The sequence below is a fragment of the Cydia strobilella genome, chromosome 20 (genome assembly GCF_947568885.1).
Source record: "Cydia strobilella chromosome 20, ilCydStro3.1, whole genome shotgun sequence".
In the NCBI taxonomy this organism is placed as follows: domain Eukaryota; kingdom Metazoa; phylum Arthropoda; class Insecta; order Lepidoptera; family Tortricidae; genus Cydia; species Cydia strobilella.
The window spans coordinates 3,656,703-3,673,551 of record NC_086060.1 but is presented as its reverse complement, the minus strand read 5'-3'; the positions used below and the strand labels follow the sequence as shown (position 1 = coordinate 3,673,551).

General features: G+C 39.6%; 2 protein-coding genes across 2 annotated transcripts; one reads left to right on the top strand and one right to left on the bottom strand.

The window, feature by feature from the left end:
* Positions 1-599: 599 nt before the first annotated feature.
* On the bottom strand, positions 600-1,457 carry LOC134750741 (keratinocyte proline-rich protein-like). Its single transcript, XM_063685983.1, has one exon. The coding sequence runs from the start codon at positions 1,455-1,457 to the stop codon at positions 600-602; it is 858 nt and encodes a 285-aa protein (XP_063542053.1).
* Positions 1,458-5,363: 3,906 nt separating this feature from the next.
* LOC134750719 (vacuolar protein sorting-associated protein 16B) lies at positions 5,364-15,625 on the top strand. Its single transcript, XM_063685957.1, has 11 exons — positions 5,364-5,524; positions 6,326-6,473; positions 7,107-7,291; positions 7,850-7,986; positions 8,906-8,933; positions 9,740-9,887; positions 10,834-10,970; positions 11,083-11,172; positions 11,962-12,117; positions 13,665-13,790; positions 15,347-15,625. The coding sequence occupies exons 1-11, from the start codon at positions 5,453-5,455 to the stop codon at positions 15,365-15,367; spliced, it is 1,248 nt and encodes a 415-aa protein (XP_063542027.1). The 5' UTR covers positions 5,364-5,452; the 3' UTR covers positions 15,368-15,625.
* The last annotated feature ends 1,224 nt before the right edge of the window (positions 15,626-16,849 follow it).

Here is a 16,849-nt window from a genome sequence, read left to right as displayed (position 1 = left end):
GGCTAAATATCGATACCTGCCTCTATCGCTCGAATAGTACTTATATGCAAGTGTGATGAAAGGCAAATACCGAAGTTTCAGTTTTTGTGCTATGCCCTCTCTAATCTAACGAGGCATGGTCAAATTCTAAAGATAAATGAGATTAATAACGAACCAAATGATTCAAGAATTTTCTATGAATAAGGAGATTCATTGGTGATCAGTAGGTTATACCTGTTTGTAAACCAGCTAAGAGAAAAGCAAACACTATGCCTTGTATTCCGTCCATACAAATAAAAGATCCATATCTAATTGTAAAGAACTTCGAACTCCGTATAGGTAAGAGATTTTCTGAATTAGGGATTACTTATTTATTATACCTAGTAATGACTTTTCACTTAAATAAACTTTCATTGGTATACAAGAATATTTTTTATTATATTATACAAACAGGGGGTTATTCTTAAGACGTCGATTTTTTTTGCTGACACTTCACTTTACTGATGTATAAGTGATAAAGCCAACACAAAAATAAAGGTTCTTCGTGTGGCCAAGTGTGCCAATGCCTATATACATGCCTTAATGAAAATTCGAACTAAATACTGACTGCCTCAAATAATCTATCGTCTACCTGCTCCAGGATTTTTTGGGCAACGACACGGAGTTGCGAAATCGGTCTGTTGCGAGATGTTACTCGGGTTTAGTACTTCTGTCATCTTACACATCAACTGATTAAGCTGGTTACTCAACAGCCCGACGGTCTCGCACATGTTTTCCACGAGACTTATAGAAGGCATTACTGGGGTAGATGAAGGTGACATACGCCGAGCTGGAGACGACGAGTTTGAAGCGTGGGGCGGCGTTGTTGGCGCAGGTGAACACGTCTTCGAACATGGCTTCGCCGGTGAAGCTGTCTTCCCCGGCGTACATGGCTTCGGCGGCGGACATGGTGGCGGTTGCGGACAAGCTTGCGGCGCTGGAATGCATGGCGCCGGCGGCGGCGACGGCGGACACGACGGTGGTTGTTGGTGTGGAATAGGATGCGCGCGCGACTTTTCAGGACAGCAATCGTCTTGCGTGTTTACACTGCAGGTATTGGCGCTACACGGAACTCCCGGCCACTCCTTACATGAGAATGTACATGGCGAGGGTTGTTGGTTCATTTTATTCAAATTGCCATCCTGACATTCGGGTGGAATGTTTATGGGACAGGTTTTGTTGACGCATGTGAAGCTTGAGTCCTTCAACATGACAACTTCTTTCGGCCCTTCTGTATTAGAGCAGTCCGGGCATGGACATCGAACTTTAATAACTTTGGCCTTGATATCTTTAATTTTTCCAGGGGTGTAGCTGCAGCAGGTGAAGTGGATCCAAGATTTGCAAGACCCTTGGCACTGCAGGCCCGTTTTGGCCGTCACAGTGCGCTTGCAGACCATGCATGCGTTTTTGACCTTACCTCTGCTGCAACAGTCAGACATTATGAAAGCGGTATTTTAGTGTACTTTTAGATTAATAAAGGTGTTTTGGTTTGCGGCAGTTCCCTACATGGTTTAATGTAGGGTTTTATAAACACAAATTTTGATTGATTTTAACATCTTTTATGACATAAATGACAGTTTACTGTCTCAATTTTTAAACTTCTAATGTAACGTCTATTGTCTCTGCTTGGCTGACATAAAACATATGGCCCTTTCGCACATAAAGCAGTAACCGACGGGGGCGATGGGCCTATCGCAGCGCGACTTTGGTACGGTTCGAGGCGAGGCCAAGGCGAGGCCCAGGATCGAGAGGAAGGTGGTGAAGGTGGTTGCCATAGACATATATAGTATATACAAGTAGTTACATTAGGAGCGACCGGGGGTAAGAGAAAGAATATTCATATAAAATTTGGGCAGCATAGGATTTTTTCTCTTTCACTCTTATAAATTTCGATATTTCGCCATCGTCTCCTACCTATGATGCCACCCGGTCAGTGATAAGGACAAAGCATGGCACTATTTTCTCTTTCCTCTAATTGGAATCGCAATAAGACTCTTTCTCTACCAAAGAGTGTCAGGCCCGTACGTCCGTTAAGGACACAGATATGAGTGAAAGCGAGAAAGATAAACTGACTGAACCAAGGTCGCGGTCCAATAAGAATGTCTACAGTTTGTCAAAGGACACAATAACAAACATAAGACAGAGATAATCATACTATCATTGTCTTACACTAGTTCTAGCACACAAAAGAAAAGGATGAGTATAGTTTTTTTGTTCTTATTTACTGACAATTTGGTTTGACCAACTATAATTATGCCGCGAACGTAGTCTGGAGCGAGCTTTACATCAATAGTCTGGCTAATAAAAGATGAACCTGCAAAACACGGCAATATAAAAAAATCTATAGCAGGCAACTCTTTGATTAGAATACCTTTTATGATTTTCTACAATATAAAAATTATAAAATATGTATGCAATCCAAATGCAATCCTTGTAATCAACTTTTTGGAATGAGGGCTATCGTTTTTTTGCTCACCAGTTGGCGCCTCTGTTGATGGTGGTCCAAAATAGGGCTCGCGGTCGAATCCGTGTTTCGTTTACACGTTTCGAATACCCGTTTCCGAATAATACGTAAACGGTTTTCTGGCCCGTTCCACACGTTTAATTAAGAAACGTGTAGTTAAGACCCGTGTACACGGATAAACGGGTATTCGAAGATACGTATCTTATTTATCCGTGGCTCCGGACACGTCCTTGACGATAGTAGCGAAGGAACGAACGCCAGCTACAAATGAATAGACAAAAGATTCATGACGAGTTTCTGTCATATTTAACCTTGTTCCGTGGGTCATAGAGTCGAAATTCAATAAACGGTTTAGAAACTCCTTTCTTGAGCATGTAGTTTTTGCTTGCAATAGGTATTAAGAGTATTCACGCTTCTTATCAAAGTATAGTATTTTATATAGCACTTTAAATAGCTACTTTTTTTTACGTTGCGGGTTAGCAATATAATATAAAAACCTGCTAGTACCTATTTAAAAAAAATAATTAGAACCATCGAGTTCAGTATCTAGGCAGGAAGTCAAACTAATGTTCGAAATTGGCATTAAGTATTTATAAAAAAATACAATTTTAACTTGCTTCTTTATTTTAAGTTTAATTTAAGAACATGATATGAAATTGTATTTCTTGTCATATAATGTAGGTAAACCTTATAAAACAAAGTCCCCCGCCGGATCCGTATGTCTGCCTGTATGTTCGCGATAACCAGACCTCACCTATGAATGAAGTTTTTCCTTGGGAATGTTTATGTGTATATTTTGTTAAGGTTTTGTTTAAATTGGTAGAAATATGACGATGTTTGCTAATGAAGTTAGATAAAATCACGCTGGCTTAATCGAAAACGCTGCCCAATCTATTTGATATCAATGTATGGTGGACTTGTCTCTTTTTCATTGGTCTACAAAAAAGTGCGCCATGGCTGTCTGTCTATATTTTAAGAATAATTAACCCATTATTAACTTCTAAAAAAACCAGACAAGTGCGAGTCGGACTCGCCCACCGAAGGCTCCGTACAAATACATCTGTAAAAATTTTAACTGTCTAGCTATCACGGTTCATGAGATACAGCCTAGTGAGTGGTGAAAAATAAATGGACATTGAACTCTTAGTATTATTAGGCTTCCGAAGTGAATACTTGTTACAGAATGTATTTTATTATGCTTGACTCTCCATGCGAAGCCGGGGCGGGTCGCTATAGTTATTAATAAACACTTTAAATCAACTTGATAAAATTGCACCTTCTCAATAAATTCTAATTGTTTTTACTTTAGGTACCTTTTACTACAGTAAAGCGCTTTTTAGTGCGGTGCAGCTACAAAACAATTGAAAACATTTTCTTGTGCAGATGTTTTGACCTTATTACAACGACACAAAGCTTGTTATTGGCGGTGACACTTGTGATAATAGTTTGGGAACCTATATGTTTTCGACGATGACAAACAAAAGGATATTGGAAAACAATGGATGGATGGACCACCGGTCGGCAACGTGCGCATTTAAGTTTATTACCTGAACGCTAGTGCGAAAGTGACCAAAGTGAATTATGAATGATTGCCAATTTAAAGATCTATATTAATGTAATTAGCAATATTATCGCAAGTTATCCAAGGTAGTATGGGTTTTTATGGTTCTTGGGTAAAATTACTCGATAATCCCGCTTTTGTGTACCTACTAATAACTTTTTTGCGCCGTTGGCAGGTTTGTTGTTTTCGCAAAGCAGTAATAGTTCCGAGATAAAAATAACCAGGAAATAATTAAACTGTTATTTTTAATTAATATTGTATTCTGTCTGCACACCTATTATTAACGAAAATACTATACCATTATGTAATTATAAAAAAAAAAACTATGATCGATATCAAATTTTTGTAATTAGCTTAGAAGCAATCGGTTTTATTAAATGATATAAATAGTTTAAAATAAAAATTATGTATACCTACTATTAAACATAGGAAGATTAGGAAGATGGCTCAGTACCCATGTTTTATCAATACGGTTAAAAACAATTTAAAAAAAAGTAATTGTGCGGTTTTATGAAACCACGATGCAAGTGAAACTTTTTTCGGATTGTAGGCATTTAACTAAAAAAAATCAGAAATTAATTCGATTTACGGTATTAAAATCGCGGTTTTAATCTTAACTTAATGAATTGGGGCGATAGAATGAAAGCTTCACTTTAAAAATCGTACGACAAACGAATTCATCTGAAGTCAACATAATAATAGTGGACCTTGTTACCATTGTACGTTGGCTCAAACTGGTTCGGAGTATTTGGACCCGTTCGGAACGGTCTTAAGTACCCGTGTAAACGGAGATACGTGTCTGAGATACGTTTCTTGGGAACGTTCCTTCGAAACGTTTTCGAATCCCGGCGGTTCCGTGTAAACCGGGTTCTTAGTACCGCCGGGCTTAAGAACACGGGTATTCGTATCGGCGTGTAACACGGATACCGGGAGCCCTAGTCCAAAAGACTATAGAAAAGCTGTCAGTCATTAAAGTGACAAGTGACATTTGACATTTCGAACTATGGAAAAGACCACCATCTACACTAGCGCCCCTAGCGGTGAATTCATACGCGTTAGCCCTCACAACTTTCATTAAATTTGTGCATGAGGAGTTTTACTAGTAAAAATACAAGCCTGTGTTGTCAATGTCACCTGGGTTCTTTGTCTTTGGGCACCTCGACCGTTTTGGAAGCTAATTTCCGCTCACACAACACGTTTTGGTAATAATATCAAAACAAAATAGATATTATTTCTTGCCATGTAGCGTTACGATTTCCTTGGCGTAAGTTACAATTGCCATTGAAAAGAAGTTAATTTGTTGCTAGCAATGTTGAAAAGTTATGTCAATGTCAATACACTAATCTTGTTTACGTGTATTTTCTAAATAAAAATCTTATTTAGTCTTTTATTTCTAGTTTGTACATGATATGGATGACGAGGATGATTATTGGAATACCAGTGAAACCAAGGCTAAAGCTTTCAGCTTTGATGATGATGTCGTGAGTGCAAATATTTTAGTATTTTGCATGATCTCCTTAGGAATGCACAAACAATAACCTCTATTTATTAAAATATTAACCGAAGAGCTGGCGGATTCCTCGCACGACATATCAGCATTGTGATACAACGAGGAAATGCCGCCAGCATCCTTGGACAATGCCTCAAGGGCCTATTTTAGATTTAAGCTAGTTATTAATTTAATTTAGTAGTACCGTAATTATCTTTTATGTAAATAAATGCTATTAACTGTTATATTTAAATGAATATCCCGATTAAACAATTAATTAAATATACATAATATATTTACTTAACATTAAAATAATAAGCCTTTATATAGAGAATTTACGTTCATATCTGTAGCTGTGCCTTCTTATACAACTATCATTGTATGGAAAAATTCTAAGCGAGAGGCTTTTTAGGGTTCCGTATCCAAAGGGTAAAGACGGGACCCTATTACTAAGACTCCACTGTCCGTCTGCCTGCCACCAGGCTGTATCTCATGAACCGTGATAGCTAGACAGTTGAAATTTTCAAAGATGATGTATTTCTATTGCCACTATAACAACAAATACTAAAAACAGAATAAAATAAATATTTAAGTGAGACTCCCGTACAACAAACGTGATTTTTTGCCGTTTTTGCTTAATGGTACGGAACCCTTCGTGCGTGAGTCCGAGCTTGCCGGTTTTAAACCATGAAGTAGGTTTTTAGTTTGTAGAAATCCATTTCCTACGAAGAGAAAATGACAACCAAATCCCAAGCAGGCAAGATTCACTTTGTGATTATTTTGTTATTTGCAGCTTTCACCTCAAGAAATCTTGGCTATTGGCCAGAATAAGTCACCAGGGCTAGCGGAAGACAGCCTGTTCTCGGGTGCAAGCATCAGTAATGTGAAGAAGGCTACCCTCCCGCTGTCCAGCCTGGTGTCTAATAAAGTATTGGAGTTGAGTAAGTTAGTTTTAAATATATTATTATTATTTAATAAGCATGCAGGCAGTTATGGCAACTGATATGGCCTGTATCCAGTAATCATAAAGATATATAGTTATCATGAACGTGTATTAGATATAATGTTATGCTTGTCTAATTTATTTTTTAAACTGGTTTACATTTTGTGCTGAAACCATGTCTTCTGGAAGTTTGTTCCAAGCCCTCACTACTCGGTTGTTCAGAAAGTGTTATATAGTAATAATTTTGTTAACATTGTTTGGAAGTAGCTGACGATTGGCACACTGAACAAACAAAATTATAGAGATAGCAGGGCCCAAGACTTAAAACATGGCAAGCTCTGTAAGAGGTCTTTACATCGTGAGAGGGTTCTGGTGTGAAAAATAGTGACTTATATATAACTAATGCTTTACTTACACTAATTTAATAAACCATTAATTACTATAAAAATATAAAAATAAGGATTTTTAGTTTGTCTAAGAACTTCTTATGCAGGAATAAAAGGCGTATTTATTTATTTTATTTTTAAATAGTGTCAGTGACATACGCTACATTACATATCAAAGGAAAAAGGAGATGTTTTTATATGAAAATACAACAAAACAGTACAATAAAATCATATAATTTTTCCAGTTCTCCTTGCCCAATCCGGAAAGGATCCCAAAGTGGCCCAGGCCCAGGAGCAAACTGTGTCTACAACCATCAGAAGACTGGTTCTAGGTCGGCCCTGCTCGCTGCAAAGCCACAGGAGTCTGCGGAGCAAGACAGAGCTGCTAGATGCTGCCGGCGCTGTGGGAGACGGCAATGCCATTTTAACTGTAAGGCCAGCTATGTAACAGCCGCCTGACAAGTACTTAATTTTTTAATTGACTTCCGTCTGTATGTCACCAGGCTGTATCTCATGAACCGTGATGGCTAGACAGTTGAAATTTTCACAGATGATGTATTTCTGTTGCCGCTATACCTAACAACAAATACTAAAAACAGGACAAAATAAATATTTAAGTGGGGCTCCCATACAACAACCGTGATTTTTTTGCCGTTTTTTGCGTAATAGTACGGAACCCTTCGTGCGCGAGTCCTACTCGCACTTGGCCGGTTATTAGTATTTGTTGTTATAGCGGCAACAGAAATACATCTGTGAAAATTTTAACTGTCTACCTATCACGTCCATGAGATGTATCTCATGAACCGCTGGCTGTAGCCTGGTGACAGACAGACGGACAGCGGTGTCTTAGTCATAGGGTCCCATTTTTACCCTTTGGGTATGGAACACTAAAAAGGCAAGAGTTAAAACGATGAAAGAACTTGTCGGACGTCGGAAAGACGGTCTTCCGACCTCGCTTCCTTTTAATTTTCAAAATTGTTTGTTACAGGTAGTATTATTCCTCATTCAAACCCTGAACAAGAAACTAGTATATGAGCTACTGTCCTCACGGCCTCTCGCCCTCAATCACTATATTAGCTTCCTTCAAAACGAGGGCAAAATATCGGAGCTGATGGACCTGCTTACGTAAGTGCACTTTGCACTGTGCAATAATTGAAATTTTGAAAGCAACTGTTTTTAGGTTTCCGTACCCAAAGGGTAAAAACGGGACCCTATTACTAAGGATTCGCTGGCCGTCCGTCCGTCTGTCACCATGCTGTATGTCATTAACCGTGATAGCTAGACAGTTGAAATTTTCACACATGATGTATTTCTGTTGCCGCTATAACAACAAATACTAAAAACAGATACAACAAACATGTCTTTTTTGCCGTTTTTTGCGTAATGGTACGGAACCCGTCGTGCGCGAGTCCGACTCGCACTTGGCCGGTTTTTGGAATTAGTCTGAAACATTCATTTTTCGAATGTTTTCTTTCGAAAAGTGATTGGTGAATACCGAATTTTTCCCTATGTAATTTGGTACAGTCGCAATCAGATATATCGGAGCGGCCGAGGTGCTCAAAAATATCTGAACACGCACTGTAATGCCTTGACAATAGGGAGTATTACTGCAAAATTCTGCCGCCAGAGTGTAGCACTAGTACCTATCAAACACCATAGAGTAACTTATACGTACTGTGCTTTAAACAGTTTGTTTTACAATTTTTCACTTTGACGTTTAGTTGATGCATCAAGGCGGTTTGCTTACAGATGGCCTACCGCGAAACGCGAAAACCGAAATTTCGTTATCTGGCTCTCTATCGATCGAATACGCAAGAGTGATAGAGAGGCAGGAACCGCGCGAACTACCGATTTTCGTGTTTCGCGATATTCCCTGTGATTGTGCTAGTGACACCCTCTACGCAAAGTTTCGCGTAAAATTCCCTATAGAGGCGCGTTTAGATATTTGTGAGCACCTCGGCCGCTCCGATATATCTGATGGCGACTACTAGCTGCAGCCATTGTCCTTTGATTTTTTAATCATGTTTTTTTTTTTGTTTTTTAGATTGCTGGGTAGATCTCCAGATGCAGCCGTAAGTATTACTTTTTTACGGTTCCGTACCCAAAGGGTAAAAACGGGACCCTATTACTTAAGACATCACTGTCCGTCTGTCTGTCACCAGGCTGTACCTCATGAACCGTGTTTGTTGTTATAGCGGCTATCACGATTCATGAGATACAGCCCGGTGAGAGACACAAGGACACACAGAAAGACAGACATTCAAACAGACGGACAGTGGAGTATTAGTAATAGGGTCCCGTTTTTACCCTTTGTACATACAGCCTGGTGACAGACAGACAGACGGACAGCGGAGTCTTAGTAATAGCAAAGATAGATATAACTCCGTAATAAATGGTTACAGTCTAAGGAAAAAACGTGCCTCGAAAATCATGAAAATTTGATTCTCGATCAGAGGGCGCCACTAGTTTTGGCCTACACTCGTATAGAGGGCGTTGACGGTTTCGTTTGTTATTTATAATTTTAACGCATATCAGTGAAAGAACATGGGTCAAAATCATAAAAATAATTAATGCAAATAAAAAAAATCATTTATCCATATTTAAATACATTTTATCGTATTTTTATAAATATTTATTTTTAGTTTTCAAGTGTGTCGACAGATGGCAGTGAATTTACTGGGGTTACAAAATTTACTATGACAGTACCGCTCTAGTATAAGTTACTCTATGGTAATAGGGTCCCCTTTTTTACCCTTTGGGTACGGAACCCTTAAAAACAGTACATACACACAGTACAGTTGTTTTTGGACAAGCTGAAACGCAGACGCTTCGCTCTTGCTTCGCGCTCGCTCGCTCAAAAACGATATTTTGTTTTCAGATGCACCAATTTCAACAGCACATGCGAACAGGCGGCTCTGTGGATGGCTTACTGCGGAGGGTAACCAACCTGGTTGCCAACCACATCAACCAACCAGGGATAGACGCGCACCATGCGAAGATGTTAGCAGACTTTGTCAAATTACTAGGTAAATGTGACGTTCCACGGAAAAAGGTACCTTATGGCGGCTGGCGCTTACGTCGCATAGCATCGCAATAGTATTGGAGCGGTGTTAATAATATGCCCGGGTATGTCCTTAAACTATGTCCAAAAGAGAGGTATGGGCACTGTGAATGACATCTCGCTTTGTGTGGTAGGGCACAGGACAGCGGATGTCATTCCAGATCTAGAGCAGAGCCCAACTGGGGAAGTACCTCCACCTTACAGAAAACCGCAGCCAAATAACACTAGACCCTACTCATAGTGTTGTGTTCCTGCCGGTGAGTAAGGTTGCCAGAGCTCGAGGGAGAGGAGTGTTATAAAAAAATAAATAAATAGCGTAAACGCCTATCGCCATAGAATACTTTTACCGTGCGACGTCAAAAATTATAATTTAAAAACAAGTTCCGTAAGAAAATCAAAAGATTAGTGGATGGCTTGATGCGAAAGAGTCGGGCAACGCGCATGGAGTTGCAGACGTGCATAGCGTAGACTACGGTGACTGCTTACCATCAGGCGGGCCGTATGCTTGTTTGCCACCGACGTGGTGTAAATGTAGCCAACTTGATTGGCATACAATTTTACGGCTCGTCAAGAAGTCAAGATATTATCCGAGCACAGATCTAGTTAAATTAAATAATTTTGTTGATTAGGTATAGTTGGTCAAGCAAATCTTGTCAGTAAGAACAAAAAACTATACTCATCCTTTTCTTTTGGGTGCTAGTACTAGTGTAAAACAAAGATAATATGATTCTCTCTGTCTATGTTTGAAATGAGACAGTCCTTTGACAAACTATATTTAACAGACGGTAACCAATTTCGTTGTCAACTTCTAATAGAAAAATAAAACTACAAACACCCCTTCTCTGATTGGTTTGTAAAACAAAACAATATTTGCGATTTTTAATCTTTAAATCTATGGAATTTTCTTACAGAATGGCAGAAATTTGCGCAGAAACCAGTTCTCGATAACAAGTCAGCATTATACTGTCTGGCATACTGTTGTGCCAATCACTGGCACGAAGGAGCCGGCAATATGATGTCGCCACTCACTCTGTGCCAGAGACAGCAGGTTTGTACCATTCGTACACTGTGAGTTCGATGTTATTTTAAGTTTTTATTGTATTGTGTTGTGCCAGTGACTTTGGCGTGAGCGTGATATTTTTTATTTTATTAATTTTCAGATAAGTCCACTTCAGTACGACTGGGTTGTATTGAATGTACACGCAAAGTCCGGAAAGTGGGATATCGTCGAATCCTTGTTTACGAAAAAGGTAAATTCGAATATATGTGGGTTAAATTCCAATCTTCTTTTTCTCGTTTCTTTTTTTTAATTTTAGGATTCGGATGGGTTATAGAACAAAATTGGAAATATGGGAAACCCCCTGACAGTTGCCAACCCCATTCGTTTACTTTAGGCCAGTGCACACCAGATGCGCGTGTATAAATGTAAACGTATCGTGCGGTTCATGTGCGGTTGCTGTGCACGCGCACGTCTCAAGCGGTGTGCCGTCTCTTATAATGATCCGTATATTACAACGAACATGTGCAAGTCTTCTCACATGCGTCTAGTGTGCACAGGCCTTTTGTACTGTGCCTTCCTAAGGCACTCACAGCTATATCTACTGCAAGAATTATAAAACTTTATACGGTATACGAAATTGCCAGTAACAAGCGATGCGTTGGTCCACCGCAACTTTTTTACAGAATGTGTCGCAAAAAAGCGGGTACTGGCTACTGTGTTTGCACTTGTTGTTTTAACTATATATAAGGCAGAGGGAATGTATTTTCCACTCGATTTAGAACTTTGATGATGATGAACTTTATTTCAAAGTGATAGGGTTCAATTTCGCATAATTTCTGACCCTAGCCTTATATACGTTTTTTTTAAATGTTATTAGCCTACTTTGGTGTCCCACTGCTGGGCAAAGGCCTCCCCTCGTTTTCTCCACTCGACCCTGTCATCGGCATTTTTCCACCATTTGGGGTAGAATGCGTCCAAGTCGTCATGTATATTTAATAGGGTTAATTTAATAAGTATACTTGTCTGTCTGTGGTTTTAGGACTGGCTCGGCCGTACAACCGTCTCTTCCCACATACCAATAGAAACCCTTCTATCAAGACTGAGCGAGATGCAAGCCAGCAAGCAGTTGCTTGCCACTTGCGTTAACAAAGTTGCCGCGTCACAGGACAGGTTGCGACTGGCACATGCATTTAAGGTAAGGATATATGCAAGACAAAGACACCAATAGAAATCCTTCTATCAAGACTGAGCGAGATGCAAACCAGCAAGCAGTTGCTTGCCACTTGCGTTAACAAAGTTGCCGCGTCACAGGACAGGTTGCGACTGGCACATGCATTTAAGGTAAGGATATATGCAAGACAAAGACACCAATAGAAATCCTTCTATCAAGACTGAGCGAGATGCAAGCCAGCAAGCAGTTGCTTGCCACTTGCGTTAACAAAGTTGCCGCGTCACAGGACAGGTTGCGACTGGCACATGCATTTAAGGTAAGGATATATGCAAGACAAAGACACCAATAGAAATCCTTCTATCAAGACTGAGCGAGATGCAAGCCAGCAAGCAGTTGCTTGCCACTTGCGTTAACAAAGTTGCCGCGTCACAGGACAGGTTGCGACTGGCACATGCATTTAAGGTAAGGATATATGCAAGACAAAGACACCAATAGAAATCCTTCTATCAAGACTGAGCGAGATGCAAGCCAGCAAGCAGTTGCTTGCCACTTGCGTTAACAAAGTTGCCGCGTCACAGGACAGGTTGCGACTGGCACATGCATTTAAGGTAAGGATATATGCAAGACAAAGACACCAATAGAAATCCTTCTATCAAGACTGAGCGAGATGCAAGCCAGCAAGCAGTTGCTTGCCACTTGCGTCAACAAAGTTGCCGCGTCACAGGACAGGTTGCGACTGGCACATGCATTTAAGGTAAGGATATATGCAAGACAAAGACACCAATAGAAATCCTTCTATCAAGACTGAGCGAGATGCAAACCAGCAAGCAGTTGCTTGCCACTTGCGTCAACAAAGTTGCCGCGTCACAGGACAGGTTGCGACTGGCACATGCATTTAAGGTAAGGATATATCCAAGACAAAGACACCAATAGCACTGATGGCTTTCACGCCATCAGAAGGAAGAGAGTAGCGTCTCTGCTGAACAGAGTGCGCGTCAGCTCCAACACCATCCTGAGCATGTTCGCTGAACGCGCGGACTGCCCCGAATGCTATGCTGCGGAGTGTCGTTTTGAAGCAAAAGGTACCACATTGTCGCTTGCCATAAGGACGCTCTGACTGGTTTTTCGTATAGATATACAAACAGTTTTCGTCCCTATGTTAAGCAACAATGTGGTACTTTGTGATTGAAAACGTCACGTATGTGCCATTCTCAACCAACCACCGACCGGTCTGGCCTAGTGGTTAGTAAACCTGCCTGCGAAGCCGATGGTCCTGGGTTCGAATCCCGGTAAGGGCATTTATTTATGTGAGGAGCACAGATAGATATTTGTTCCCGAGTCATGGGTGTTTTCTATGTATTTAAGTAAACACATATTTATCTATACATGTATATAAACCCGTGCAGGGGGTACGGTAGACCCGAATGAAATTATGCTCAAACGAAAGAGCGTAAAAAATAACAGTTTTGAATCGACAACATATATCCGCATAATTCGTATTGTCGCGTATTTTGCATTTAGTAAAATTGCCGGATTAGTGAAATTGTACTGTATTAGTTTTTTTTTTACAGATACATTCCGTGGTAATAGAAACATACGCAAAACAGAAAGACAGACTGGCGCTTCAGAACTACAAGATGACTTTAAATCCTCAATCAGAAGAATTTATACTAGTCGAGAATACGCTTAGAGACAACGTGAGTATCTGCCTTTACATATTCCATTCAGAGTTAGTATAAAACAAAGTCTGAAATATTTCAACTAACCCCTTGACCATTAGAGTTTTGAATGATTCACGGTTAGTTTCACTAGACTTATATTGACCGGGAAAAACAAACAATACGAAATAAAAAAATAAAAAATACAAAAGGTAATCTCGGTCTATATCCGGGTCTAGTAACCCCTTGACCGCCAGAGACGTCACCGCGTTAGCGCGTGGCTAGGGGTTAACTTAAGAGGCCTTAGTCGATTTTGGAGCAAAAATTTTAAATTGATAGATTTAGTCGTTGAAATTATACACGTTTTGTTACGTAATATCTAAATAACAAGTATTGGTTTCTATTAGCACGTCTTCTCATCTTGCCTTTTAATAATCAAGTCGCGAGCGTGCGTCACCGGTAATATATGAAAAGAAGGGACAGTTTTTAAAAATTCATCAAAAATTTATGGTGGTGAATTATACAAATTGATGTATAAAAATAGTTTCAACAAATGTTGTACATTGTTTAAGTATCAAAATTACGTTGAAATTAAGTCGATTTTCATAGAAATTGTCACTTGTTTTGAAGTAATTTCTGGAGAAAATTGATTTCGTCTAACTTTCATTTACACTACTTTAAAGTCATAATAATAAAAATGTAGTCTGATAAACGTCAAGTACAGGATATGTGTAATACAAAATTACCATGTTTAGCCGTCCAAACTTTACGAAATTTACAAATAAGAGCGACAAAATCAGTGCTTTACGCGCGTTTACCTAAACGTCCATCAGAAAAGCAAACATTACTAATTTAGTGAGTCTATTTTCAACAAATTGATCTGATAAAAGGTAAGATAAGAAGATGCGCTAATAGAAACCAGTACTTGTTATTTCAATTAGGTAACAAAAGGTGTGCAATTTCACCGACTAAATCTATCAATTTTACATTTTTGCGACTAAAATCGACACCGGCCTCTTAAACGCTACAAAGGATTTTAATGCGGTTTTCATCATCAATAGTTACAGTGATTCAAAAAAAGGTTTAGATGTATTTGGGATTTGTGTGAATTAGTTAAAATACGACGGTCATTAATACTTTAGTACCTATCTGTGCGAAGCAGAGTTGCTGGTATACAATCAATATCTCTTTGCTTATACATTAAAAACATACAAAGCAAAGACAGATCTGGCCTCGTAAGGCTAAATGTACATTACAATGTACAATATGTATACTCCGTTTCATTTCAAAAAGCAGCATTGATTTTGTTTCATTGCATTAAAAATAATTTTGGAAACATTGGAATTTTTGCTTTATATATTTGTTAATACTTGAAAATATGAAATTTATTTAATTGGGTGCGTTGAGGTAAGATTGAACGGGTTTTTCATGCGGGGTAAGACAAAAAATCGTCCGTATGCCGAAGCATTACGGGCGACTTTTCATCTTACCCCGCATGAAAAACCCGTTCAATCTTATCCCAACGCACCCTACGTTTTTTATACAATATCAGTAGGTATTATTTCAAAAATAATTCAATATTTTCTCTTTTTCAGTCCATCAAATGGAAAAACTGAACATGGCAGATAACTCACGAAAAATCTCACTAAACACTACGGCTCTCTTATATTAGGTGTATGAAGGTAATCCCGAATGTCGAAAACAGTTGGATAATTCCGAAAAGGGACTCCTATTATGATGGAATTTTAGGTGATTTTCGGAATTATCCGATATACGGAAGTACCCGAATAAACCCTAAGCCGCTAAGTAGCGTCGGCGTCGATTCAACTCGTCATATTTCTAAATGGTTTAAGATTAGACTTAAATGTAGATGTGATAATATTTATTCTAAGTGTACTCAAAATATTTATATACCTAAGTACTGACTAAATAAATGGCTATTTTATTTATATACTTGTTTTTTTAGCATCGATATTTGCATAAAAAAACCTGTTACGGTTCAAAATCGTAACTTGGAACCAATCTCGTTTCAACACTCCTGGCGACATCTAGCAGCGAGATTAGGAATAGTGTTGAGTGTATTAAAACGATAGTCGGGTCGAAGGCGTTTAACGCCATCTGTCGGGGTCTGATAACGCCTTTGCATAAACCTGGCAACATTTACTGCAAGGCGTGTTCTCAGATGCTTCGATGCATTATTTAAGGTCTTGTTCTGGGAGTATAATTGAAAATAGCGCACACGGATTATTTTCCCATATATTCCATCGTCTTTCTCAAATTATTTTAGACTCATAGTTTGTCAATTGTTTGTTGTTGGTTTTAGTCTGTCTCATTTCAAACATAGGCAGAGAGAATCATGCCGTCTTTGTCTTGCACTAGTACCGGCACCCGAAAGAAAGGGATGAATGATTTTTCCAGTTGTCACTGACTGACAGATTGGTTTGACCGACTATAAAGATAATTTCGATGGCCGAGTGTGAGTTTTTTTTTTGTCCTCTTGATATGGCAACTTAAATACGTGGGGACGTGGAAGGCGTACGATGCTCCGTCACTTTTCAATTCGGCATGGCGTGAAGCGCGAGACATCGACGATGGAGAGTCAATTCTGGTCGAGCGAGCAGCTCTAAAATGCAAATACACTTTGCAGCTTATAACCCGTAGCGAGCATACAACGTGGCAATGGCGTCCTTTCTTTTCAATTCCTTGTGAATGATTTTAACTTGGCTTCGGGTCAACATGTTAGAGGTTGATACCAACAATTTCATCAAGAGTCCGGCTTGAAAGCCGGTCCTTTCCCCGGGTCCTTCCTTTCGCCCCTGCACACCTGGCTTTGTCTTCTGGAACGTGCTGGCGCAGCCTGCCCTTGCAGTATTGTTCTTGTGACTCCATGCTGTTCATCGCGGCTGTGGCGTACCGGTTAGAACGGCTGGCTGGATACGCAACGACGGTCTCGCTGCGTATCATCGCGACTCCTGCCGTCTGCTGCGCGCCACTGGAGCGGCATGTAGCCGCAGTTCTGCTGCCTCTGTAGCAACACGTGTCTCAGGTGTGGTCAACTCTAATTTCTCTTAGTGATCTCTTAAGACTTAAATTAACCT